This window comes from Diceros bicornis, chromosome 13 (genome assembly GCF_020826845.1).
Source record: "Diceros bicornis minor isolate mBicDic1 chromosome 13, mDicBic1.mat.cur, whole genome shotgun sequence".
NCBI lineage: Eukaryota > Metazoa > Chordata > Mammalia > Perissodactyla > Rhinocerotidae > Diceros > Diceros bicornis.
Window position 1 is genome coordinate 15,857,048 of NC_080752.1, and position 27,599 is coordinate 15,884,646.

General features: G+C 52.6%; 1 protein-coding gene across 3 annotated transcripts in view; it reads right to left on the reverse strand.

The window, feature by feature from the left end:
- Window positions 1-27,599, reverse strand: part of GLIS1 (GLIS family zinc finger 1) — a 215,470-nt gene that overhangs the window by 54,369 nt on the left and 133,502 nt on the right. For 2 of the 3 annotated variants that reach the window (XM_058551987.1, XM_058551985.1), the window contains exon 3: window positions 26,166-27,048. In XM_058551987.1, the coding sequence (XP_058407970.1) occupies window positions 26,166-27,048 (883 nt within the window). Of the gene's footprint in view, window positions 1-23,216; window positions 23,240-25,717; window positions 25,719-26,165; window positions 27,049-27,599 lie in introns of all 3 variants that reach the window. The other variant, XM_058551986.1, reaches the window with a different exon arrangement.

Sequence of the window (27,599 nt, forward strand, 5' to 3'; positions counted from 1 at the left end):
ATGCCAATAAATTTGAAAACATATACAAAACAGACAAATTCCTGGCAGGGAGGAGAGAACTGACTTCAGAAGAAATAGAAAGACTTAACAGCTCTACATCAATTAAGGCAATTGGAACAGGAGTTTAAAATCTTCCCACAAAGATTAACACCAGACTCAGACAGTTTTATAGACAAGTTTTACCAAATATTCAAAGAACACATCATTCCAATCTTTTTTTTTTTTTTTTTTGAGGAGATCAGCCCTGTGCTAACATCTGCCAATCCTCCTCTTTTTTTTTTGCTGAGGGAGACTGGCCCTGGGCTAACATCCATGCCCATTTTCCTCCACTTTATATGGGATGCTGCCACAGCATGGCTTGCCAAGCAGTGTGTTGGTGCGCGCCCGGGATCCAGACCGGCGAACCCCGGGCCGCTGCAGCGAAGCACGCGCACTTAACCGCTTGTGCCACCTGGCCGGCCCCACATCATTCCAACCTTATACAAACTCTTCAAGGAATAGAAAAAAGAGGAATACTCCCCAATTCATTCTATGAGGTCAACAAAACCTTGATGCCAAAATCAAATGAGAAAAGAATATGAAAGGAGAACTACAGGCAAATATCGCTCATGAATAAAGATATACAAATCCTGAATTTAGTGATATGAAGAGATAATGCACCATAACCAAGTTGGGTGGATCCTAAGAATGTAAGAATGATTTAACATCAGAAAAATCTATAAATTTAACTCACCATATTTACAAATTGAAGTAAATTACATATATATGATAACCTCAATAGATTCAGAAAGACCATTTGATAAAATTCAATGCTCATATATTCTAAACTTCTTAGCAAATTAGGAACAAAAAAAAATGCCTGAACAAGACAAGGTGTAACCAGGGACTTAGGCCACAGAAGGGTCACTCAGGATTTGGTTAACAACTAACAAAATAAGTTAAAATGGGTTAAGCACCTTAGGATGTCCCCTTTCACCACTCCTCCTCAATATCATACTGGAAGTCCTAGCTAAAGCAGTCAGAGAAGAAGAGGAAATAAAAGGAATACAGACGAGGCAGGAAGAAGTAAAACTGTCTTTTTTCACCAGTGACATGATTGTCCATATAAAAAATCTAAAAATATTGACGAAAAAACTGCTCGAACTGCTAAGTGATTACAACAAGGTTGCAGGATACAAGGTTAGCACGCAAAAGTCACTTTTCTATACACCAGCAATCAACAAATGCAATTGAAATTAAAAACACAATACCATTTACATGAGCATCCCCCCAAAATGAAATACTTAAGTATAAATCCAACAAAATGTGTACAAGATTTATATGAGCAAAACTACAAAACTGCGATGAAAGAATCAAAGAAGAACTAAATAAATGGAGATATTCCATGTTCATGAGCAGGAAGACTCAATATTGTCAAGAAGCCAGTTCTTCCAACTTAATCTATAGATTCAATGCAATCCCAATCCAAATCCCAGCACGTTATATTGTGGATATCAACAAAGTGATTCCAAAGTATACGGAAAGGCAAAAGACCCAGAATCACCAACACAGAATTGAAGGACAAGAACAAAGCTGGAGGGCTGGCGCTACCTGACTTCAAGACTTTCTAAAAAGCTACAGTAATCAAGTCGGTGTGGTATGGTGGAAGAACAGACAAATAGATCAATGCAACAGAACAGAAAGCCCAAAAATAGACCCTCATAAATATAATCAACTGATCTTTGACAAAGAAGAAAAGGTAATACAACGGCAAAAAGATAGTTTCCAAAGTGGTGCTGGAACAACTAGGCATCCACATGCAGGGAAAAAAAAAATCTAGACACAGACCTTACACTCTTCAAAAAACTAACTCTAAATGGATCATAGACCTAAATATAAAATGCAAAACTAGAGAACTCCTAGAATATAACATAGGAGAAAATCTTGGTGACCTTGGTTTTGGCAATGATTTTTTTAGATTCAACACCAAAGTCATGATCCATAAAAGAAATAATTGATAAACTGGACTTCCTTAAAATTAAAAACTTCTGCTCTGCAAAAGATATTGTCAAGAGAATGCGAAGACAAGCCACAGACTGGGAGAAAATATTTGCAAAAGACATTATCTGATAAAGCACTATTTTCCAAAGTATACAAAGAACTTTTAAAACTCAACAATAAGAAAATGATCAAGTTGATTAAAAAATGGGCAAAAGATCTTAACAGACATTCACCAAAGAAAATATAGAGATGGCAAATAAGCATATGAAAAGATGCTCTGCATCATATGTCATTAGGGAACTGCAGAGCAACAGGAACTCTCATTTGTTGCTGATGAGAATGCAAAACGGTACAGCCACTTTGGAAGACCATGGGACAGTTTCCTGTAAAACTAAACATACTCTTACCATATGATCCAGAAACCGCGCTCCTTGGTACTTACCCAAATGAGTTGAAAACTTATTTCCACACAAAAACCTGCACATGGATGTTTATAGAAACTTTATTCATAATTGCCAAAACTTGGAAACAACCAAGATGTACTTCAGTAGATGAATGGATAAATAAACTGTGGTACATCCAGGCAATGGAGTATTATTCAGTTCTAAAAAGAAATGAGCTATCAAGCCCTGAAAAGACACGGAGGGACCTTAAATGCATATTACTAAGTGAAAGAAGCCAATCTGAAAAGACTACATATTGTATGATTCCAACTAAATGAAATTCTGAATAAAGGAAAAATTACGGAGGTCAGTAGTTGCCTGCAGTTAGGGGGGAGGGAGGAATGAATAGGCAGAGCACAGAGAATTTTTAGGGCAGTGAAACTACTCTGTATGATACTATAATGTTGGATACATGTCATTATACATTTGTCAAACTCATAGATGCACAACACCAAGAGTGAATCCTAATGTAAACTATGGACTTTGAGTGATAATGATGTGTCAGTGTAGGTTAACAAATGTATCACTCTAGTCCAGGACGTTGATAGCGGAGAAGGCTGTGGGGGTGGGGGGAGATGTGTGCAGGGGGGAGATGTGTGCAGAGGATATATGGGAACTCTCTGTGCTTTCCACTCAATTTTTCTGTGAACCTGAAACTGCTCCAAAAAATAAAATCTATTTTTGAAAAAAGAAATGCCTTTCATCTGATAGAAGGTATCTACAGGAAGCATTATACTTAATGGTAAAATGTTAGAAGCATTTAAAATCAGCAGCAAGACAAGGATGTCCACTATCATTATTTCTTTTCAAACAGATAAAAGAAAAAGTATAAAGATTGAAAAGGAAAAAATAAAATTGTCATTACTCACATATATGAGAGTCTGTATAGAAATCCCCAAAAAATCTACATAAAAATTAATAGAAATAATACGAGAATTTGTCAAGATGGCTGGGTATAAGATAAATATACATAAAGCAATTGAGGAACAAACAAAACAGGTAATTTAAAAAGAGATATAATTCACATTGATAACAAAAACCAAAAGAAACCTATGAATAAATATTTTAAAAGAAATATATGCAATACATGTATGGAGAAACAAATCATTAACGAAGACCATGTTTATAGACAGAATTAATATCATAAAGAGGTCCATTCCCCAAATTGATCTATAGAGTGATAGGAATTTCAATCAAAATCTCGAGGAATTTTTAAATCCTTGGAAAAGGGATTTAATGAAAAGGATTTTGATTTTAAATCAAAATCTCACGGAATTTTAAAGTTCATTCCAAAATATATATGGAAGAGTAAAGTCCCAAGAATAGCCAAGGAACATCTAACGAAGACTGGAGTGGGAGTAGAGGGATGGACTTTCCTATTAGATATTAGCAAAGACTTCTTACAAAACTATGGTAATTAAGATAGTGTGATACTGGTATAGGGATAGAAAAATGGACTAATGGAACAGAAGCACCTAGAAGCAGACTCATAAATATATAGAAACTGATATATGACAGGGTGGCATTGCAGACCACTGGAGAAAGGACAGGCAATTTGATGAATGGTTATTTAGATGGAAAAAAAATTAAATTGAGTCCCTATCTCACACCATACACTCAAACTAATTCCAATGGATTAAAACCTTAAATGAGAGTAAAACTTTAAAAACTCTAAAACAAATCCTCCCATTATGATACAAGAGGATTTATTGGTGACATCAAAGTAGAGAAGTATTTCTCATAATAGACACAAAAGATATAAGCAATTAAAGGAAAGATTGATAAATTCAACTGATTAAAATTAAGACTTTCTATTCAAGAAAAACACCATGAAGAAAGAGAAAACAGGCGGGGTTGGCCCTGTGGCCTAGTGGTTAAGTGCGGTGCGCTCCATTTCAGCAGCCTGGGTTCAGTTCCTGGGCGTGGACCTATACCACTCGTTGGCGACCATGCTGTGGTGGCGACCCACATACAAAATAGAGGAAGACTGGCACAGATGTTAGCTCAGGGTGAATCTTTCTCAAACAAAAAAAGAAAAAGAAAATATAAGTCAAAAACTGGCAGAAAATATCAACAACTCCTAAAAATCAATAAGAAAAAGAAAATCAATAGAAAAATGAGCACAAGACATTAAAGGCATTTCACAGAAGAGAAAACATGAATGACCTATCAACTATGAAAAGGCACTCAGCCTCATTAGTAATCAGGTAAATGAAAATGAAGACCACCACCAGATACCATTTCATGCCCATCAGACTGACAAAGCTAAGCAACGTTTGTGAGGCTGTGGAACAACAGAACTTCTACACACCGTAGGTGGGAGTGTGAATTGGTGCAAGCACTTTTGAAAGCAATCTGGCACTATCTTACATTCCCTGACCCAGCGATTCCACTTCTAGGCATACATTCCGATGAAATTCTTCCACTGGTCCAAAAGACAGATGAGGAATGTTCACAGCAACATTGTGAACTAGAATAAAACTGAACCCAAAAGTCCATCAGCAAGAGAATGATTCAAGTTTGGATTATTCACACAATGTGATGTTACACAGTAGTGAAAATGAATGAATCATGCCTACACACAATAACACAACAATATGGATAAAATCTTAAAAACATAATACTAGGTGAAAAAACTGCACAGCCCACATACAGTATGACACTATTTTTATAAAGTTTTAAGCCAAGCAAAACTAAACAATACATTGTTTATGGATATGTATGTGTGATGAAACCATGTTCAGAGAAGCAGAGAATGCTGAACAGAAAATGAACAGTGGTTCCAGAAATTCATGGATGTTCATTTTGCTACGCTTCATTATTTACACATATTTGCATGTATTCTTCTGAATGTATCAAATATGATATGATTTTTTTAAATGTAAACATGAATAAGGGCTCTGGGCTAAACAGTGCTAGTTCAAATCCTGGTGTCTCTGCTTCCTAGTGTGTGATCTGGGCAAGTCTCTTCCCTTGCCTAAGCCTCCGCTTCTTCCCCTGTAGTGACACCTCCCTCCTGGAGTGTTGGGAGCCCGTCCTAACTTAGCATAGCATCTGGCATGTATTAAGCACTAAATGTTTTCTATTTTTATTATTACTATTAATAATCATATACATAGTCAATGGGCAGGGCAGGGACCCAGGCAACCCCAACCTCCCAACCCAGCGCTCCTTCTATGCTGCCCTTTTCGCCTGGTGTCCCCAGGCCCGTGGGCTGCAGCAGGGTGATTCTTTCTGGCCTTGTCAGAGGAGCAGCAGGCAGCACCACGGCCAACAGCCCCCTGCAGTCAGGGGACGTTTACATTCCTGGTGGATTAGAATTCTCGGCCGGCACTGTGACGGCCTCCGGGCCTTGGTGATTAATAACCTGGCGGAGTGCTAAGAGCTCTCAGAGGATGGCTGGCAGGGAACAGGCGGGATGGCACGGGCACCTCTTGGACGCACATGAGCTCTGGGGACAGAAAGGAAGCTCTTCCAGGCCCTAGCTGGCACCAACGCCTGGAGCTGGGGTAAGGGGGGGCTGGCAGCTCAAGTCTTCCCAACTCCAGGATGCAGGTTCCACTCCCCGCTGTGCCTCTGCTTGCGGCAGGGACCCCAGGCAAGCCGCTTCATCACTCGGGCTTCAGGCTCTCCTCTGTAAAGCAGCACCTGGCTCAAACACATTAGCAAGCTTACAACGCTGCCTCGCGCGGTAAGGGCTCCATCGCTTGTAGCTATTGTTATTCTTTTGGGGACCCAGTCTCAAGGGCTATCATCATTCGTTTATGGGTCCTGGAACTCAACCTGAATGAAATCTGTGTCCCAGGGCCCAGAGCAAGGCCTGGGACAGAATAAGAAGCCTCAGGGAACATTTGCTGAATGAGATGGTCAAGTGGCAGGCCAGCCTCCGCTCCCACAGGACGAGAACCTCCACTGGGGAAGGCCCTGTCTGTTAGAAAGTCCCTCCTGGTACCCAGCTGAGCCGGCTTCCTGAGAGCTTCCCCCCTCGGAGTTCTGAGAAGCGGGGAAGGACGGTGGGGAGCAGCCCCCAGCCCTCATTTGTGCTGACCCTCCAGGGCCCGAATCCAGCTTGCCCTTCTCCGTGGTGCTTCCACTGGCCCCCCTGGCTAGAAGGAATGATGCCCTCCCCAGGCTCGTAGCACCCACATTCACAGACACGTGCTGTATGGACACACACAGAGATGTGCAGACACACACCCCAGATACACACAGTCACACTGTCAAAAACCAACACACTCACAGGAACATACAACACCTTGGCCCCTGGAGACACAGTCAACCCTACAAACGTGCCACAGATACTAACACACACGCCCCTCAAGCACATAGAGTTAGAGACACGGTGATCAGCACCCAGAGACAGGCAAACACACAAAAACACAGGCCCTCAGAGGCACCTGGGAACTCCAGAAGCCAGGGAATCAGGGTCAGAGCCCCTTAGGGGAGGATGGCCCCCTGCTTTCCTAGAAACGGACTTGATTTACCCTGCACACGCCCCTTGGGGGCAGCTCAGGCTAATGCCAGAGCCCACCGGCCTCCCCACGGTCGCTCAGCAGGCCTGCTATCTGAGAGGCTTTTTTAGAAACAGCACAAACAGACATTCAGGGCATAATCTCTGCTCCATTCCCTGCCATGCCATACAAATTGTTGCACAAATTGCAACACCATGACAATTAGAGCAGCAATCACTGTAGGCCGGTTAGCTTGTGCAAACAGGGACCACACCACCCCCGCAGCCTGTCCCAGGCACTCCAGACAGCAGGACGGCGGCAGCGGGGACAGGCCTCACCCACCCAGAGACCATGGGCACTGCCAACCTCCTCTTCTGCGGCCCTGGCTCCGAGTGCCTCCAAGGTCACTCTCCGTGAGGCCCTGGTCAGGCACAGCTGAGCCTCAGCTCCCCCAGATGTCACTGCGCGTTTCGTCACCTTCCCCTGTGACTTTCCCCCTCGGCCTGCTTTTCTCCCAGATCCCATTCACCTCTCGGTCCCCAGCACTTCACACACTGCTGGGCATATTCCAAGGACTCAATAAATGACAGCTGAATGAATGAATGAGCCCCCTCTGCAGCCTGGAAGACAGGTGTCATTACTGTCACTTGTGGCAGACTCTCCTTCCCGGGCTCACCTGGGAGACTACTTGTAACACAAATCCTCCCTCAGGGTCTGCTTCTGGGACACCCACCTGAACACCATTTTACAGATGAGCAAATGGAAGCTTCAGAAAGGTAAAGTAACTTTCTCAAGGTCACAAAGCACAGCCTGCCCTTGGGGGTTAGTTCTGGGGAGGCAGCTCCATGACCCCTCATCTGACGGGGAGGGCTGATGAGGTCCTGGTGTCCGCTGGTCCCTAACACGGGGAAGGGAAGCAGCCCCACTTTGCCCTCAGTCCCACCACACTCGTGGTTCCAGCTGCACCATTAACGAGGGGCACGGTGATCCTCGCCTAGCCGTGGGGTCTAGATGTGGATATGTTAAGAGCAAGAGGCCTGAGTTCAGCCAGGGTTTGACCACAGGCCCGCTGAAGCCCAAAGTGTGGGCTCCTTCAGAGGGACCCTCTCAGCAGACGGTGCTGTCACTCCGGGGCAGAGCGCGGCCCCGCCTGGACCTGACATCTTGTCAGGGGCCCTCACCAGACACCCTGGCCCGGCACAGGGGATTCCTGGGCCAAGTTGGAAAATGGCTTGCAAGCGCAGTGTTCTCCAGCAGCCTATATAAATCTGGAGAAGAGGGGTTATTAAACCCTGGGAAACTACAACCAAGGACACTAACCACGTCTTGGAAACGCCTTGAGAATCGAGTTAGTTCACAAGAGTGGGGCAGAGATCTCAGTCAATGTCCCCGCGTGACCGTGTGCATGTCGGCCCTCGGGAGGCACGGGAAGCACACACACCTGTGTTCATATGCACCTCACGCCCTCCTGCTTCCACCCTCCCCGGGGTCTCCGCAGCCCTGCAGACACAGCCCCAGCTCCTCGTCTGACACGCGAGGTCCTCCATCACCAGCCCTGCTTGCCGTTCTAGCACCCTCTCCAGCACTCCATGTTCTGAGCCCCTCGCAGCTCTCGCCTCCAGGTCTGTTCTTATGCTGTTCCCACTGCTTGGGACACCCTTCCCATCCTTTTGCACGCGGATAACTCTGACCTACCTTCCCTCTGGGAGCCTCCGCACCCTGAATTAAATCCTTTCCTCCGGGTTCCCATTTATTTTCCTCCAGGGGATGCATCATGGGGCTTTGTCATTCAGGTCCCGAGTCTGGCCCTCGTCTAGACCGTGAGCATCTCCAGGGCAGGACTCCTGGCAGTGGGCCAGCACAAGGCAGGCACAGAGCAGACGTAAGGCAGTGAGTGAATGAACACACGCGAACACAGCTGCACGCGCAGAGGCTGCTCTGGGCCAGCCCTTGCACCAGTACGGGAGGACATCGTAAGGGCCCTCCGCTATCCCAGCAGAACAAGGAGGCACCCAGCCCGCCGGCCTGCACCTCTTCTTGGAGACACCAAGTGCGGTCAGTAGGATGTGGCTGAGAGTCCGAGAGGGCCCAGCGGGGGTGAACAACCCGAGCCACCCTCTACTCTGCGATCCAGCGGGTCCACCGGGAAAGGACCATCAGAACCATCACCCCACACTGCCCTCGCCTACCCCACCACTCCACCAAGTGCTTTTAGTGGAGAGCCCAGTTTCTTCTGCCTCTTCACCTCAGATGTCCACTGTTCCTTTCCCACTCTGTGGAAGCCCACCCCCGTTCCTCACCAGCTCCTGGAGAAGTGTCCCCTGTGCACCTCACGCTCCATACCCAGCAAAGGCCCTGTTCCCCTGTCGGGTTCCCTCCCAAGTCCGGGGCCAGCCTCATCCTGGTGACTTCCTGCACTGGGCCTCCTGCCCCCAAACCCCTCTCCTCCACTCACCTCAACCACCGCCTCCCATTCTTTGGGTTCTGGCTACAGATTCGCACATCCGATTGGAAAGTCAGACTGCAGGCACAAGTCTTAGCTCCAGCACTAGCTGTATGACCATAGATAAGTTACCTAACCTCTCTGTGCCTCAGTTTCCTCATCCACAAAAGAGAGAGAATAATACCTGTCTCCCAGTTGGAAATGACTCCTGTAAAATGCTCAAGAACTTTGACCACAGCCCCTCTCCTTCCAGCCAGTGCACCCCCTGACCTCCTCTTCTGCCCTGGCTCCCCATCCACTGGGCACTCTCCGGCCTTCCCCCGGCTCCCTGCCCAGCTCATGCCTCTCACTGTCTTCCCAAGCTTCTCAGCTACTTGCCCAGCACAACCCCACTCTCTGGGCAAATCCACAGATCAGTGTCACCTGCGTGGATTCCAGCTGCTGAGAGCGCCAGTGACCACCACACACACATGCACGTGCACACACTCACGTCCACACAGTCGGGGCCAGCTCAAGTTCCGCCCTGCACCCCCCTCCTCCACCCAAGCCACCTGCCCACTGTGCAGGCAGTTTTTCCCCCACTGTCTCTCGGCCTCTTCAAAACTTCCCTGCTCCCCTCCAGCCCTTCTCCCTTCTCACCCAAATTCCAAGTCCAGGGCTCTCGCTGTTAAAACCAACCCTCCCTGACCCCAAATGCTCCTCCCCATCACTAGACTCTTCAACTTACTCCACCCAGCCCACCAACACTGCTCTGCTCGGCCCCCCAACCTCCTTACTCACGCCCCCCAGCCTTCTTTGCCTCCTCCTCCACCCCATCAAGTCTGGTGGGCTCTCTCCAGTCCCCCCATCTCACTGACCAGATCCCCCAGCCCCTTCTGCTCTCAGGTCCACCTCGAGGCTGAGGACAGCCCATGTCCTGTCTCATGAGCCCCAGACTTGCACAACCCGACCCCAGGGGCCCGGTGGCTGGCACCTCCCTACTCAGCATGCCCCAGACCAACTCACCCAGGCCAGAGACTGGAGCACCAACCTGGACGCCTCCTCTCCCCCTCATTTAACAGGTTCCCCATCCCTTTCTGTTCACTGCCCTCCTGAATAGCTCTCAGGTCCGATCATTTCTGCAGCTGACAGATGTGCTGGTTTTATTGGCTGCCCAGTTTTCCCCATATTCAGGAATCCTTCGGTGTGGGAAGTGAAGGTGTGAATAGGGGGGACTTTTATGCCTCCCACAAAGGAAGGGGCAACCCCCCATCAGCCTGGGGGTGCCCTGAGACAGGCCTGGCCAGTGGGATGCCCTGTTACAGCTCTGGCCCTGGAGCAAGGGCAGAGAGGCCAAGGATCCCACTGTGGTGTCCGTTCAGTCTGTTGTCCCTGGAGAGGCAGGTGCAGGCTCCCTGCTTTCAGACCCCTGGGGGACCTGAGGTCCTGCCTGTCCTCAAAGTCTGCTCCTCTTTCCTTAGACAGATGGTCCATGGTCACAAGGGCCTGCCACTAATTCTAGGGGGTGGGGAGGAAGGGGGTGCAGGGCTCCTCATGGCCAGAGCTACTGCCTGTAAACAAGAACCCTGGCAGGCAGCTGCTCCTCTCCTCTCTGCCACCGCCCCAATCCAGGCTTCACTGTCTCACCTCCTGGCCCCAGCCAGTGCCTCCTCCTGGGGTGCCCTCTCGCTCTCTTCCAGGATGCTATTCTGACCCCCTGTTCTAGGCCCAGGCTGGTAGGCCCCATCACCCACTGGGTACCCCTCAAAGCATGGATCACACAGTGTTGCCCTCTTCTTTCTAAGATCCGTAGAGTCCACTAGGAAGCTCCCCAAGGAAGGGACTGAATCTGCCCCAAGTAATAGACTGAACCGCGAAGTCTGCAGGGAGAGGTCACATGCCAGAGAAGTCAGGTCCCACTGGGTGACTGGAGTCAAGTTACCTAACTTCTCTGAGCATCAGTTTCCTCATCTGTAAAATGGGGATAATGATGGCTACCTCAGAGGGCTGCCGTAGGGACAGACTAAGAGGACGGCACATACTATAGGACACAGGTAAGGTACCATCACTGCCAATATTTACTCGCCCCTGGCTTTTCTCAAAGAACATTAGCAAAACCTATTTGTGAAAACAAGGTCTACTGTTCTGTTCAATGACTCTACTATCATCAGTCATTTGTACAGCCTTCCTCCATGCACCAGCTCATGTGATTCTCACCGTGGCCTCGTAAGAATTCGACATCCAGACAAAACTGGCCCCGACACACAAGCTGGCTGGTCGGCTCCCTTTCCCAGACAATAAGAATTCTGCAACTCAACAAGTTGCCATCTTTGCCTTGGCTTCCAGGAAGCTCCAGGAAAGTGCAGAGTTCAATCACAATAACAAAATGAGCCTAGGTTTTTCATGTATTTCTGTCCTTTTCTCTAATCTCTGTTAGTTTAACTACACATAGATCTTTTATTGTAAATATCCATGGATTCTTAATGGAAGACTAGAACTCAATGATAAGGAATAAAATGGACTAGAACAGAAGGGAATGACTAGAACATCACAGCAGGATTTTCTGGTGTTTCCTCCACCCATCCCTCATGAAGCCCAGAGAAGGGAAGGAGTGACTTATCCACTAAGCACAGCACCTAGAATCCACAATACTTTTACAGACCCATGAAAATGTTTTAATTTAATTTAAAAGCAGAAGAAAAAAAAGAAACTTTTAGGTCAAAGAAAATGTTTTACTACACAATATTAATATGTCGTCTTTATACCAATGCTGTCATAGCACAGAATCTTTAATATTTCTTATGGGGGAAGGGGCTGGAGCCAATGGTGCTAGGGTCGGCGAACGTAATGACAGGTCCCTGCTGGCTTGACCCACCTCACCAGTAAGTACGAGAAGCCCCTGCTTCGCTGCCTGGCTTCCCGGGGCCCAGGCCCACCCCATGCTTCTGTCTCTGACAGGACCCAAAGGGAGCGTTCTCACGAACATTCCAGGAGAAGTGGGGCCTTGCCAGGTGAATCTAATTTATACCCTGCAGTAACCACCTCAGACAACTCTTGAAAGGCTGACACCACCGCCCTGCTGTGCGAGGGGATCCCCGGGCTGATTGCACCAACCAGTTGTCAGGACCCACCTTCCTGGGTTCACAATGTGGAGACAATTAAAGGGCTGGCGCTTTGAGGGCACAAGCCACGAGCTTCCTGACAGAGGTGTTGACTGCGGGCGGGCGGCAGAGCCTCTGTTCCTCAGCCTCAGGACCACACCTCGCCTCCCCAGCGCAGACTGGGCTCGCTGCGGGGGCAGCAGCGGGAACTGGCCCGACACACACCACCACACCCGGGGCCGAGCGGCAACGCAGCCCCAAGGAGACGTGGACCAGCCTGCCCTGGGCACGGCCGCTGACCGGCCGTGGGACCCTCTGCCGGTCACCCTGCCTCTCCAGGCCCCGGGGTCCTCATTGGGAAGACAGGGCAATGGTCCCAAAGACACGAGGTTGTCATGAGGATGACAAGGGGAGAAGGGTGGTAAACAGCCTGTTTCCTTGAACAGACACAGAAACAGACCAAACAAGGAAATAGCTGTCTAGCCAAGGTCGTGGTGAATAAGGGATCAGGACACAGAACCTGGATTCCAGAAGCCTCGAAGGCAGGGTGCAGATCTTCTTGAGGATTGGTTATGCCTTCAGGCTGATCTGAATTCAAGTGCTGACTCCAACTCTTACTGCGGCATCTCCCCACATTCTCTCTCCTGCCACTTGTGTGCAGTCCTGAGCCACAGAGGCCCTCCACCTTTTTTTTTTTTTTCTTTTTTTTTGTGACTAAGATCAGCCCTGAGCTAACATTCGATGCCAATCCTCCTCTTTTTTTGCTGAGGAAGACTGGCCCTGGGCTAACATCCGTGCCCACCTTCCTCCACTTTATATGGGACGCTGCCACACCGTGGCCTGACAAGCAGTGAGTTGGTAAGCGCCCGGGATCCAAACCCGCAAACCCCGGGCCGCCAGCAGCTGAGGGCGCACACTTAACCGCTTGCCCCACCAGGCCCGCCCCCAGACGGCCTCCATCTTGACTTGGTACCCTCACCCTTTCTCAGGGCGGGAGCCCCAGGCAGCTGCCCCCAAACCCCTCCCTTCCTCTGAGCCCCACATGCCTCCCCTAGCCTATGAGGCGGGCGGTCTTCCTGCTCACAGAAGCCAGGGAACGAGGACGCCTTGGGCTCAGGCTGTTGTATTCTTGATACGCAAAACCTCCCCAGTGCAGGTGATGTGGAGGGATCGGCTCCCAATCCATGAAAAGCCCAAGTTACCTGTGATTGCTCTTGAGGAGTCGCAGTCGCTAATTAAGATGTCTCGTCAGGGGTCCTCTGGAGTGAGCTCCACAAAAACGGAAGTAACCAGCTGGTGCTTGATTACAGAAAATCACGCCCACACGGAGGGTCTCTTGGGACAGTGGGAGGCCAGGGGCTGGAATTCCAGCTCTTAACTCCTTTGCACCTCAGTCTCCTCATCCATAAAGTGGGATAGTAACGCCAACATCTAAGACTCGCTGAGAAAACGTGGACCGAGGGCTGAGCCTGGGCTCTGGAGGACAGCATGTTCCTAACGGACGCCACTGTCCTTCTTTCCTCACGCTTTGAAGGAGCTGCTTTTGGGTCGTTTAATCATTTCCCCTGCTGCATTCTTGGCTGCACTGTGCCATCAATTAATGCAAGACTGTACTCTCGCTCTATCTCTGGGCCCACGGTCGTAAAAACGGGGTCTGTGGAGACTGAATTAATGATAAACAGCTGCAGCAGCAGCAGCCCCTAATTACTGAGCATCTACTGTGTTGGGAACCGGGTTGTAAATTTCTCTTCAAGCCCCAGAAACTACGTGGGAACCTGGACAGGAACTCCCCCTCTCTGGGCCTCAGTTTCCAAATTCATAAACGGGATTGAGCCGGATGTTTTCTAAGCTCTGGGTCTGACACTGCGTGAGCTGGTGGAGTTGGGGCGCAGCCTCTCTCTCACCCTGATGACGCAGATTAAGGAGGGAGGGAAATCAGGGGGATGGATGGGGTGGGAGGAGGGAACTAACATGTACCAAGCACCCACCCCGCACCAGGTGCCATGCTGGGCTCGCTGGAGCGCTCTCCATCCTGCCCAACCAGAAACGCCTCTCCCACGAAACCCGTGCAGTCCTCACCACAACCCCGTGAGCTGGTTGCAAAAGCCCTCATTTTACAGGACAGCACTCCTGACTCAGCCTGGGCCCGTCCCAGCACACTCCATCACCTCTGCCCCACTGAGCCAGACTCGCCCCTTTTTCATTCAATCACATTCACTTAGCAAATAGTCGCTGATCACATACTGTGCACAAGGAACTGCTCCAGGCACTGGAGATGCAACAGGAAACGAAACATAAGATGTGGACTTCATGGAGCCCACGTTTGAGTGGAGGGAACACGTTGCAGACAAACACATACCAATGTCAGGTAGCGTGAGGGGCAGAGAGTGGGTGAAAGGGCTACTTCAGACAGGTGGTCAGGGAAGGCCTCCTGGAGGAGGTGGCATGGAAGCAGAGGCCTGAGTGAACAGAGGTGGGGCTGGAGCCAGGGCCTTCTGGGCAGAGGGAACAGCCATGCAAAGAGCCTGAGGTGGGAAAAAACTCAGCACATTTGAGAAACAGCCAGGAGCCAGTTGGCTGGAGCAGAGCGAGAGGAGTGCAGAAGGAGCTGAGGTCAGAGGGCTCAGCAGGGGCCCCACACCTGCCCCGTCCTGTCCTCCATCTCCTTCCTCCCCCTGGGCCCTGCCAGGAATGTGGAAAGATAACTATGGACGTCTGAATGTCCGAGTTCAAAGGATCTTAGGACCCAGAGCCCAAGCCTTCCATGTTCTAGATGAGAAAACCGAGGCCCCAAAGGGGTCTGGTGACTTTCCCAGAGCCACAGGCAGCTGGGGTACAGAGCTGGGGAGGGAGCTGGGCCCTGAACCTCCGGCCCTCCCTGTCTCTGTCTAGACTGAATCAGGGTCCCGAGACCCAAGGGCTTGAACTAATCCAAGTCCTCATTGCACATGAAGAAACTGAGGCCCCGGGGCCAGGCGGCTGTGTGTGCATGAAGACGGTAAGGGCGGGGGCAGGCAGGGGCCGCAAAGAGCTCCCGTGCACGCCTGCATGGGCCTTTGCGCAAGCTGGGCTTCCTCCGGGCCTCACACCCACAGCAATCCATCACAGTCCTTTCTAACGCACGTGACGAGGTGTGCTGTTTGAAACCCGCCGCTGGTTAGTCTCCCTAGAGCCCGCCAGGCAGCGCTCTGTGACCCAGACGCTGCAGGGAAGGAAGGTGATTCTGACAACGTGTGGACTGCACAAGCCATCAACCGTCTCCAGTGGGTCATCTCCCGACCCGGGCCCTGGGTCCCCATCTGTGGAAGGGTGCTACAGGGGCTAGGAGTAGCATCAGATGAGATTCTCTGGGAGATTCTTCCCCAGCACAAACACAACACAAGGCAGCGTCCTTCAGAATCTGGCAGGCAGTGAGGGTCCAGGCAGAGGCAACACACGCGAGCCCTCAACACGCGCGAGGCCCAGCACACAGCAGACACTCACAGACGGTGGCTCTGCAGAGGGGGAAGTCATGGGGCTGGGAGGCAAGGGAGCTGCGCTTTAGTTCTTTTGCTCTGTGATCTTCAAAGAGCCAAACCCTCTCTATGGACCTCAGTTTCCACATCGGCAAAAGGCAAAAATGCAAACGTAGGCAGTTGGGCTTGTGGCCTCGATGGCCACCTTCTCTTGTCCCGGACACCTAGGGAGGAGGATGGGAGCAGGCAGTGGGGGGCGGGGGATCTTGAGGGAGTATTTGAAGCACAGCAGACTCATTTCTTTTCCTGGGGCCAAACTCTCTTGACTTCCAATCACTATCATGTTCACTGGCAACTAAACCTGGTCAGAATGACCCCATGGGCCAAACTGACTCCAAAAACTTGGGGTTCAGCAGATTCTGGGAAGCATAGACTCTTGGTTAAGTGGGGGGTGCAGAAGGCAACGGTGGGCAGTGGGAAGATCATGGAGCAGAGAGCCAGGGACAGGAGGTGGCGTCCCAGATGCCACACCTGGCCAGGTAGCTTCCACTCTGTGGATTTCAGTGACTGCAGCGTGAAACAGGGATCCTGCCACTGCCCGGTCCCTTCCCTGAAGGCGCTGTGCATCCCAGGGCCTGCCCAGGGCCTGGCCACGCCCTGTGAAGGTGCAAAGGTTACTTTCAGCTCAAAAATCCTATGCTTTTTGGCCCTGATAAAACAAAGGGCTTGGTAGATGGTTCAGCTGAACAGACACTCACTGGGCACTCGCCTTGCTCAGCAGAGACCTCTTGGTCTTGCCCCTAGAAATGCACAGCCCTGCAGAGACCTCCAGTCCCATCGTCCCATCTGAGAGAAATGCACAGCCCAGGAAGACCGTGTCCGTGTACCTGTGAGGCTTGTGCCCCCGACACGGCAGACTTATCAAGGGAGGCTGGGGGCGCATGGAGGGGGCAAGAGCAAGCTGCCCTCCTTCAGGCGGCCACCTCCCACCTGTTTGGAAATCGCCACTTGCGAGGCCATGGAGTCTCACGCCGGACGCTCATGGTATCATTGCCCCCGTCAGAAGAACTCGGCGCCGTAATCACTTGCAGACCGTGGAGGCCCCTCCTGGCAGCGGAGGAAGATTTATTGTGGGGATGCACGGAAAACAAAGAACAGTTGTGCAAACTTTACGGAGCCACATTATGGGAAATGCCTCTCCCACTTCCCACTGGTAAATGTGCTGGACACCATTTCCAAAGGATGGAGCTCTGTTCCCCAACCATGCAGACACCGCGCCCCACACGGCTTGCGGGGCCCAGTTGACCCGGCCAGCGGAGCCCAGGCCTGGCTGACAGCCCAACCCTGCTGTCCGGGGCCACAGCCCACCCGGGCTGCTCCGGTGGACCTGGGATAGAAGGCTCCTTCCTGGGCCTCCGTGTCCTCATCTGCCTACTGTCGCAGCCCCTCCGACGCCCCTGCCACGTGACCCACATTCTAAATGTTAACCTCTGACCACGTCACTCTCCTGCTGGGAACCCTTCCACCACTCTCTCCACTGCCCCCAGGGTACAGTCCAAGTCCTCATACTGGACTCTGAGGCCCTCTAATTCCAACTGCCATTTCTGCTCCCAGCCCCCTGCACATAACACACACCAAGCTCAAGAGGACACCTATGCTCCCCCAAGGCTCAAGACCGTCACATCTCCAAACTTGTGCATGTGCTGTTTCCTCTCCCTGAAATGCCTTTCCTCGTGGGCTGCACCTGGAAAGCTCCTACCCATCCCTCAAAGCCCAGCTCTCATGACATCCCGGGGGCAGCCTTCTCCCCCCTCTGTGCCCATTTCCTCACCACAAGACCGGGCCTCGTTTGACACTGCACCCCCTGGTTCTAGCAGCGAACCTGGCACAGAGTGGGTGTCAATAAAGCTATGTTGAAAAGTTGGCGGGGGGGGGTGGCGGTGACACAGACAAGCCCAAGGCTCTCCTGAGGGATGGGCACCGGTGAGGACTCCTGAGCGTCCTGGGTCTTGGAGTGTCCCAGGTGACGGAGGCCATAGGGGTCATGTGACCCATCACCCACCCACAGATGAAGACAGGATGCTGAGGTCTGTCACTCAGCAGCCCAAGTGAGGCACCTAAAGTCAGGCCCACTAACCCATCTGCTGTGCAGCGAGGACAGAGCCTATTCACGCTCACCCATGACGGCCACCATGTCCAGGACGTCCCTCTCGGAGAGCATGCTCTGGACACTTTCTCAGAGTCACTGTTGATTTGATCTGACTTTCTCATTCCAAGAAGAGAATCATTTCAATTCCATTTACATTAAGTTCAAAAGCTTTTTTTTATTATTATTTTAAATTCAATTCAGAGGGCTGTGTTTCTCGATCCTCAATTTTTTTCATATTCCATAAAGCAGTGCTGAGTTCACAGAAATTGGCCAGCATTCCCGGACCCTCAAGTTCAGTGCTCCCGGGAATTCTCATCTCTGCGAGGGCTCGGGCTTGATGACTCAGGAAAAAAAGGACAGAACAAGGGCTCCTGTTTTCAAGCAACAGGTATCTACCAGGCATGAGGTAAGTGCCCTGTGTACATGATCTCATTTAATTCTCACGACACCTTCCCCTTTACACAGACAGGAAACTGAGGCTCAGAGAGGCCACATGACTTGTCTGGGGTCTCACAGCTGGTTAAGGGTCCACCCTGGCTCACCAACTCCTGATGACGAATTGAAATAAGATGGAAGGGTGGGGATGGCGAAGTGAGGGGTGGGGTGGGTTGCAGTGGAGATGGAAGGGAGGGTTGGGAACGGGGTGCAGGGAGAGCTGCAGGCAGAGGCCTTTAGGGATTTGGAAAGCACGGGGAGCATTTGGGGAGCACGGGGCTGACAAGAGCCACGCCTGATGGGAAACCTACCAGAAGGAACACGCCTGTGGGGGCGACTGTGGACTCTGAGGCCAGCCACAGGCAGGAGCACTGGACGGGGAGTCAGGACCTCAATCTGATCCCTCTGCAGAGCACTCTGCAGTTTGCAGAGCACGGCCCCTCCACCCCTCACAGAGACGCTTCTGGGGCGAGCGTCACAACCCCCTCCGCTGGTGAGCAGCAGAGCGGAGAGGAGTCTCCAACTCCGCTAGTCTCCAGTTCCCTGCCCTTCCCCAGGCAAGTCATTTCCATCTGGGGCCTCAGTTTCCCCCTCTGTACAGTCACGAGAGGGGGCCCTCAGGGCTCTGACCTGACTGCAAGGCTGGAGCTTTCAGGAAGCCTTGCCTCATGAAGCCCTCTGAGTTTGATTTTTTTAGAAACTAGGGGAGAGAGGAAGGCATCCCAGTTTAAGCCAAGATCTGAGAAGCCGGAACCTCGGGTCTAAGGGGTGGAAAGGGCATTAGCATCTGTGGGGTCCCCACTGAACACAGACTGCTGGACGTTCTCCCATTTCACAGTTCATGAAACTGAGGCTCAGCACAGCCAAGGGACCCACCCAGGGTCACAAAGCCCGTCCATGGCAGAGCTAGGACCATTCCTGGGATGTTGGTGACTACATGGCCCTGTCCACTTTCAACTCTCCCTTCTCTCCTTTCCTAATGCAAACTGCCTGGAGCAGTCAGAACCATTCGTTGTGCACTGACTGAGTGCCAGGACCGCGTAAGCACCTCACATACAGGACCTCATCAAAGCTTCACATGGTCCCATCCCCTCCATCTCACAGGCAAGAAAACAGAGGCTTACAGAAGTCAAACTGCACACAATACCAGGCGGACAGGTGGCAAGGCCAGGTTTCAAGTTAAGGCTTTCCTGCAGAAAAACTTCAAGCACCAGATTAGGGGGAGGACATGACCATCTTTAAGGTCCCTCCAGTCTTGTGATTTCACAGGAAACTGCTCTGGAGGACAGTGTCCAGGCAACCTCACACAGCCTTGGAGCAGAGAGGTGGGATGGCCACCAGGGCAGAGTCCCTGTACTGGGGAGCCAGCTCAGTTCCTCTGCCACCAAGGCCAGGATAGGTGTCAAAGGACATATTGTCCCAAAGACTCTCGGCCACACCAGGAAACACCGTTATACATGGGGCAACACGTGCTGGGAGAGCAGGCAGCCTGGAAAAGGAGGGAACTGAGGAGGGAACACTGGACTAGGTTGTGAAGGATGGGTAGGAGTTTGCTGGGCTGGGAAAGGCATTCCAGACAGAGGGACCAGCAAAAGCCAAGACCCAGAGGAGTGAAAGAAGCTGGCGTGTGCAAAGACTCTCTAGGAATTGGGGAGGGGAGGAAGCCTCAGGGCAGGGCTACTGTTAACTCACTGGGTGACCCTGGGCGACTGATGCCCCTCTCTCGGCTTTGGCTTCCCATCTAAGAATGAGCAGACGGGAGGACTGATGTGATCCCAGGAGAGACTCCAGTAAGGATGGTTAACAAGAGCACAGCTGGAAGGAGCCAACGTGAAGGCTGCTTCTGCCCAGTAGGCTTCCCTCACCCTGGAACAAGGCGAGGTGAGGCTCAGGCCCCCGTTTCCAGAGCGGGTGGACTCAGCAACCTCAGCTGTCTGGCCCAGCCTGGCCTCTCCCAGCTCATTTACAGTGGGATTCTCCAGGGCAGGGGTTTTAAACCATGTTCCATTTTGCAGCTTCTTAATCTCACCAGAAACCCCAGCATCCAGAAAGGCCATTTGTCTTCAGGTGACATTAATTTAAAGACGCACTATCTTACTCCTCATCCCATGAGGTGCCCTCTCCTCCAACACAGAACAAGACCCAGCACGTCAGCAGGCAGGGGACCGGCAACTGCTCTCAAGGTGAGGGGTGCTGGCTTGGGGAAACTGAATGCCAATGCCCATCAGTTTCCCTGCTCCGCCAGGGCTCCTTGAGGCCAGGCTGGCTTTGATTCCTTTTGTGACCCCACGGGGGCCTGGCGCACAGGAGGTTCTCGGGGACGGGTAGCTGAATGGATAGTCTCACGATATTTGTGAGCGGACTGATGATTCTCTGCCGGGGAGGTGGCTGGGGGTCAGGCTAGCACACCGTCTCCAGAGTCAGGCTGAGACCCGGGTTCAATTCTGACCCCATGATGCACTTGGGGCCTGAGCTTCGGCATGAATCGGACTGCGCTTTCTCCATCTATAGAATGGGGATAATAATTCCAGTCTCCAGGAATGTTCTGAGGGCTGAGATCATGCATGTGGGGAAGCCCTATATAAACTGAAAAACATCCAACAAGAGTTTCAATAATGTTCCCGTCCCCCTTGACCGACTTGGACAAGGTTATGCAGCCAGGCTTCAACTCCTCAGCTCCTGGCTCCCCTCCCTCCCTCCATCGTCCAGCAATAAAATTGCAAGATTCAAGGGTAGCGTCCTTCCCATGGTGCCAGAAGTCTCGCATCATGTCATCTCTGGACCCCCGGCTCCCAGCACGAGGCCTGGCACAGGGGACCTTGGGTGGAGCCAGCGTTTCAGGGGAAGATGGTTCCCTCTTCTGAGAGCCACCTTCCACGGTCTAACCTTCCCCAACTTTTGGTTACCAGCCCCTTCAGGAAACTCCCTGCCCACTGAAGCTGCCCCATTTGCTGTGCAACCCGGGCCTCTCCTCCCCTCAGGGTCTGTCTTCCACATTTCCTCCCCATACATGGTGAGGATGGACTAGAAGACCTGCCTGCTCAGACATTTCAGGCTCCTGGGTAATTCCCTGAGATGTTGAGATGAGCCAGGGGTGTCTGCTGGCCTAGAAAGGTGCCCAACCCAGGGGGCCGGTCTCAGGACATGGGGACAGGGGAGGAGCAGATGCCTGGGGACTCCACCCACCGTGATTTGAGAAGCACAGAGGACTCTGCCCTGCAGAAGGAAGAGGTGGGCCAAGGCGGGTGGGTCGAAGGCAGCGTGGCCTGTGGAATGGTCCAGGCAGCTGAGCCGGGTGACACAAAGCAGGCCATTTTGTCTGTGAATGTCAGTTTCTTCCTCTCTAAGATGGGCATGGTACATCATGGCCAGGCATAGCTTGTCTCAGAATATATTAGCTCTCTTCCCCCTCAGGACTTCCCAAGAGATATGATCCCAGACCCCCAGGGAAGCCTCTCTCTGATGATCTTCCCTGGTCCCAGGTCCAGTGGCACCCAGGACAGACTGGAGGGGCGTAAATGATGTGGACCAGTGGCCAGCATGAGAGGAACCCGGCCAGGATGGAAGTCCAGCCTCGAGGACCCAGCTGCGCCTCAGGACTGGGAGGGCACAGAGCAGAGCCTCCTCTCTGCACTCTGCCCCAGCCCCTCCAGCTCCAGCTCCCTGCCACAGAGCAGGCCCTCTGCGGCGCTGGCAGACACCTGACAACAAGGCCACTGGCAGTGTGACAGCCCTGCCCACCTCACCAACAGCGGAGGCTGCTGATTCAGCTGAACTCAAGTCCAGGCTCCCCTACCAACCGGCTCTTTCGACCCTCGGTTTCCTCATTTGTCAAACAGCCATAAATGATCCTATCCTAACTCCTCGGGCTACCGTATGAATCTCCTGAGATGACCAGTGTGAAAGACTGTGATGGGGGAGGAAGAGAATTAACTAAGCACTTCCCTAGGTCATCTCTTTCAACCCTAATAACAACAATCCTCAAAGTCAGGCACTATTCTCACCCCATTTATAATCGAGTATGCTATGGGTCAGAAAGGCTAAGCCATCTGCCTGAGGTCACACAGCGGGTAAGTGGCAGGGCCAGGCAGGGTCCCAGGTCTGTGTGCCTCCGGACGGGCTTTTCACCTGTCTACACACACCTTCCCTGCTGCACTCACAGCTCTGGCAAAGCTCTTCATGAAAGTCAGGGGTGGTGTCATTCATATGGTTATTTTACAAAACCCAAGGTTCAGAGAGGCTTTCCTTTTTCACTCTGCCTGTCCTTCTCTTGCTGTGGAGAAAAGCAAGCTCTCAGTCTGCTAATTTCTGCCGTCTCAGACAATCAGAATTCCAGCCGTCTGGGAGAGCCAACCTAAGAAAGCAAGAAATTAATCTTTTCAAAGTTAACGTCTTCAAGGCGTCGCGTCGGTATTTGGGTTGGACATAACCCTGCTATCGCAATGCAGACAAAACCCCAAATGTAATAAGGCTAAGACAACTCGGACAACGTCGGAAACATAACAGGATATTGCAAAGAGATTAGGGTGCTTCCTCTGGACGGCGCGGATGGGCCACAGAGAGGGCAGGCTGGGGGACGGACGGTGCGGTCCAGCCCGGGGCCAGCGGGGCGCGTCCGCGGTCCTGGCCTGGCCCAGGACTGAGAGGCCTGGGCAGAGGGAGCCAGGCTCCTCGGGGCTCCTGGCCGCCTGGTCCCTGGTCCCGGAACAGAGGCTCCGCGGGCTAAATGCAAACCAGCTGCAAGGCCGGGTGTTACAGTTGGGGGGGCGGGAGGGCTTACCTCATGAAAGAACTGTGGAAACGCTGCTGGAAAGATAATAAAAGGATTAACTGCTATTTTAGTGGGCCATTTACTCTTCAATCAAAGTGTCTCATCTATTTCCTGTTCTCCAGAGGCTCGGGGTCCAAAATTCCTTTGTCTATTACAGCACATGGTAGCAGAGGCCTGTCATGAGAAATTAATAATTTTACAGGGAAGGGAGATTTTATTTATCTGGGTGCGGGCGGGGCCCGGCCTTCCTCTGGGAGACCTACTGCGCCGGCGTCACGGGAAGGGGGAGCACTCCCACGGCGGGCAGGGAGGAGCTCAGGGAAGATCTCCACCACCACCTCCAGATGACAGCACCCAGCAGGGCTGCCCCAGGGATAATCGGTTCAACAGGAGGCGATCTTCACAAACAGGAGCGCGACAGTTCAGAAAGATGCGGGTTCCACCAGCACTCCAACGTTACCAGCTGTGCACCTCGGGCAAGTTATTGTCATGGTTGTTACTATTATTACTATTGTGATTATTAGCCTTGATTATTACTGCTGTTGTTATTGTTTGTCTCTAACCAGCTGTGTGAACTGGGGCAAATTGTGTAACCTCTCTGAGGCTCAGTTTCCTCATCTGTAAAATGGGGATTAATAGTATCCACCCCATAGGTTGCTGTAAGGACCATGGAGTTATCACCTAGAATAGCCCCTGCACACAGTCAGCACGCAGAAGCTGCTTGCTGGTATTATTACCATAATCCAGACCCCCAAAGAGGAAGATGAAGTGTTCTCATAACAGCAGGTGGAAGGCCAGTTGGACCCCACTGAATCTTTGTTTCTTCATCTATAAAAACCCTTGGTTTTACAGGACACGACAAAGATTAAACGCAACCGCAAATGAGTACAGACACTTGGACATCACCTCCTCCATGAAGCCCTTCAGGGTCTCCCCTCCCTGGGCCAATGCAAACTCCATACCAAAACCTGTCCCTGATCTCCAGGCCCATCTCCCACCCATCCCTGACAGGGGGGGCCCCAGTAAAGACCTTGGCAGGTCCACATCTGGTCCCCGAAGCCGGGCGTGAGCCAGGTGTAAGCCAGTGTTCTGTGGAGTCTGCTGAATCAAATGAGATCCTGGCAGGCTGGCCCAAGAGAAAAAGCCCTACAGAGATCTGAGACTGCACTGAGTAATCTGAGTCTCTCTGACCCACTCACTGGGCCTCCATTTCCCAAACTGGAAAATGAGTGGGGAAGGCCTAGATCATCTCCAAGGTCCCTAATGTCCAACACCAATACTCCTGGATGCTGTGATTCCACGTGGGAGGCCCTAGAGAGAGAAGGCCACCGACCACACCACACCAGGGTTCAGGCCGTGTAGACTCTGTGTAGGGCCCCAGACACCAGTGGGATAATCCACAGGAGAGAAGACAAGATGTAAAGGAGAACCATAGCTCAGCAGCTGTAAACTCTAGGGTCTCAGAGAGACGGGCCCCTCTGTCTGCCGGTAGCCCCCGGCCTGTGATGTCTGTTGCATCTCCTTCCAGGCGGGGCACACCTTTCAGCAAGTCATGTGTCACAGCACCCCAAATGAACCGGGGCACCCCCAGGGACTGACGGGCCCCCAGCTCTCCCTCCAGCACACTCTCAGCCCAAAGGCACACGACGAAGTCAAAATCTGAGCCTGCTCACTCCCCTCTCCCCACGCCAACCACAGGTTCCCTCCTCCTTTCATTCTTTCGCAGAGGCTGTTCACTGCCCCTCAGTTATCTATAAAGCGAACTCTTCATCCTCAAGACCCAGCCTCCTTGCTGAATAAGCTGGTCCAGTAGATGCCCAGCTCACAGCTCCATAAGCAGATGGGGTCCCAAGGGCGAACACCTGGTCCGAGGAGGATGGAGTTTATGCTGTTGGTTGCCGATGCTCCCTGCCTCGGCCCCAACAAATGCTGTCCTGGGCTTTGAGCAGGGACAGAGGTGTACCCCACCCCATGCACCCTTTCCCAGACTGAGTGCTCCAGGAGGCAGGACCCAGTGACAGCGACAGCACACAAGTCTGGAAGAACTCAACCGTGGCTATGACGCTGGCTCTGCAGACCAGACACACTGCTTCCTTCCTCCACCTTACCAATGCCCCCATGGCTGGAAGACTGAGCTGGGTCCTGGTGGCTCTACCAGCTCTTCCATTCCCAGGCAGGAGTCGCTCCCCGTGGGCTGACGGGCCTGGGGGGTAGGCACAGTGGCTTGGTGAGGATATCAGGGACTAAGACTATGTTCCCAGCCTCTGATCCGGATTTCCACCACAGTGAGAACAGAACACAGAAATGACCAGTCAGAAAGGTCGGAGGCCTGGGTGCCTACAGTTAATGGGTGTGCGTGTGTGTGTGTGTGTGTGTGTGTGTGTGTACATACATACCCCTGGAAACCTTAGTCTCAACCCCAGCCAGAACACTGCAAGTGCTATCCAGGGCCTTCTCTGCTAACCCTTGGCCTGACCCCAAAGCCTGCTCTGGGGAACCAAAGCTCTCACGCTGCATGCCTGTGAGGACCCAGTGCTCCCGGGAGGAAGCCAAGCCTGCTCCAGGATCCTCCCTGGGAAGGACACTGGGTGAAGGCTGACACTGGAGGAGAGCACATGCCCCACAACTCACTTGGCCATTGGTAGGTGGGACACTGGGCATCTGCACATAAGAGAGAAGGCTGGCCACACCTGCTGTGACCTCAGAGTACATGTCACCACCTGAATGAGCGTGTGCAACTCGAGGACGTGTAGGTGGGGGATGGGGCACCTAGCGAGTACAAGGGGCCCTCTGCCAAGGTTCCCAGTGACAGGGGCACTGACCGCCTTGACCAGTGGCCACCTCCATGGCATTGGTCCTTCCCTCTTCAACCACAGGGGATCTCCGCCAGCCCCTTGGTAAGGAGTCCCGGGCAGACCTCTCCCGGGGTAGTGAGGCGGCCAGCGGCTGGGGACTCACCATGCACTTGTTGGGCTTCTCACCCGAGTGCACCCTCATGTGGATGAGCAGCTTGTAGCGGGCGTTGAAGGGCTTGTAGCGGCGCACGCAGCCCGCCCAGAAGCAGGTGAAGTCCTCGCCCTTGCGCTGGTCGATGTGGCTCTTCTCGATGTGCCGTACCAGCTCCTCCTGCTGCTCGTAGGCTGCACAGCAGTCCACCCAGCGGCACGCCTGCTGCCCGGCCACCACCCTGCCCGCCAGGCCCAGCCCCAAGCCTGCAAGGCCCGGGCCCGGCGGCACCTGGGACAGCGGGTAGGGAGGCGGCAGGCCCTGCTGGCGAGGCCCGAAGAGCTCTGAGAACTCGTCCGAAGGCTCCTGCTTCAGGAAACCCACCTTCCGGCAGGCTTCAAGCTGCAAACTGCCCTCGTGGCTCTCACTGGGCGCAGGGCCGGGCCGGGCCCGCTTGGGAGGGCCCCCCAGGTCTCCCGGCAGAGGGGGGCTCCGGAGTCCATTTACGCAGGTGACCAGAGCCGTCTGGGAGGAGCGGATGATGGAGGTGATGTCGGAGGAGGCGCAGGGTGAGGAGGGGGCCGAGGAGGTTGGGGGCAGGCCCAAGAGGCAGCAGCGCTTCAGGCCACCCTCAGGGAGGTGGGCCTCAGGCGGGGGGCCCAGGCCGGAGCTGGGTTCGCTGCCCAGAAGGTAGCAGGAAGGTGCGGGGTTGGCGAGGCCTCGGCCGGGCAGGTCCAGGTCTGGGTGCGGGCCGGCGGCGGGCGGGGCCCTGCAGTGGGCAGACAGGTGTGCGCGAGCTTCCGTCATGGCCCGGTAGTCGGGCAGGGACTCCTGCTTGATGTGCTGTGTGGCCGGGAGGCCGCCATTCACATACGTGGCCTGGGGTCTGGGCGACCTGGAAGACAATGACCAGAGTGGTCATGAGAGGGTGGCATTCCACAGAGGGGAGGCCCAGGCGGGGGCTGGCGGGGAACCTGAGGACCGAGGGATGGAGAAGCCCAGAGCAGGAGAGGGAGGTTGAGCACTGGGAGCAGAGAGAGAGAGAAACCAAGACTGGCTATCTGGTCAGGAGGGAAGAGTGTAGAGGATAAAGGGAAGACAGAGGAAGAGGAGGGGGACTGGGGAGAGGTTCAAGAGAGGCAGGGGATCTGAAGAGAAGAATGCCAGGAAGGAGCACCGTCTCATGGCCGGGGAGGGACCCCACCCTCTCCAGCCCTGGAGGCCATCCTGTCCTCTTTCTGAGGCATGTGAAGTTTAAAAAAAAAAGCATAGCTGCAATTCTGGGCCTGGCAGAAGATTGTCCCCAGGCTAACATCTCTGCCCATCTTGCTCCACTTTGTATGTGGGACGCCACCACAGCATGACTTGATGAGCGGTGCGTAGGTCCACGCCCAGGACCCGAACCCCTGAACCCCAGGCTGCCGAAGCAGAGCATGCAAACTTAAC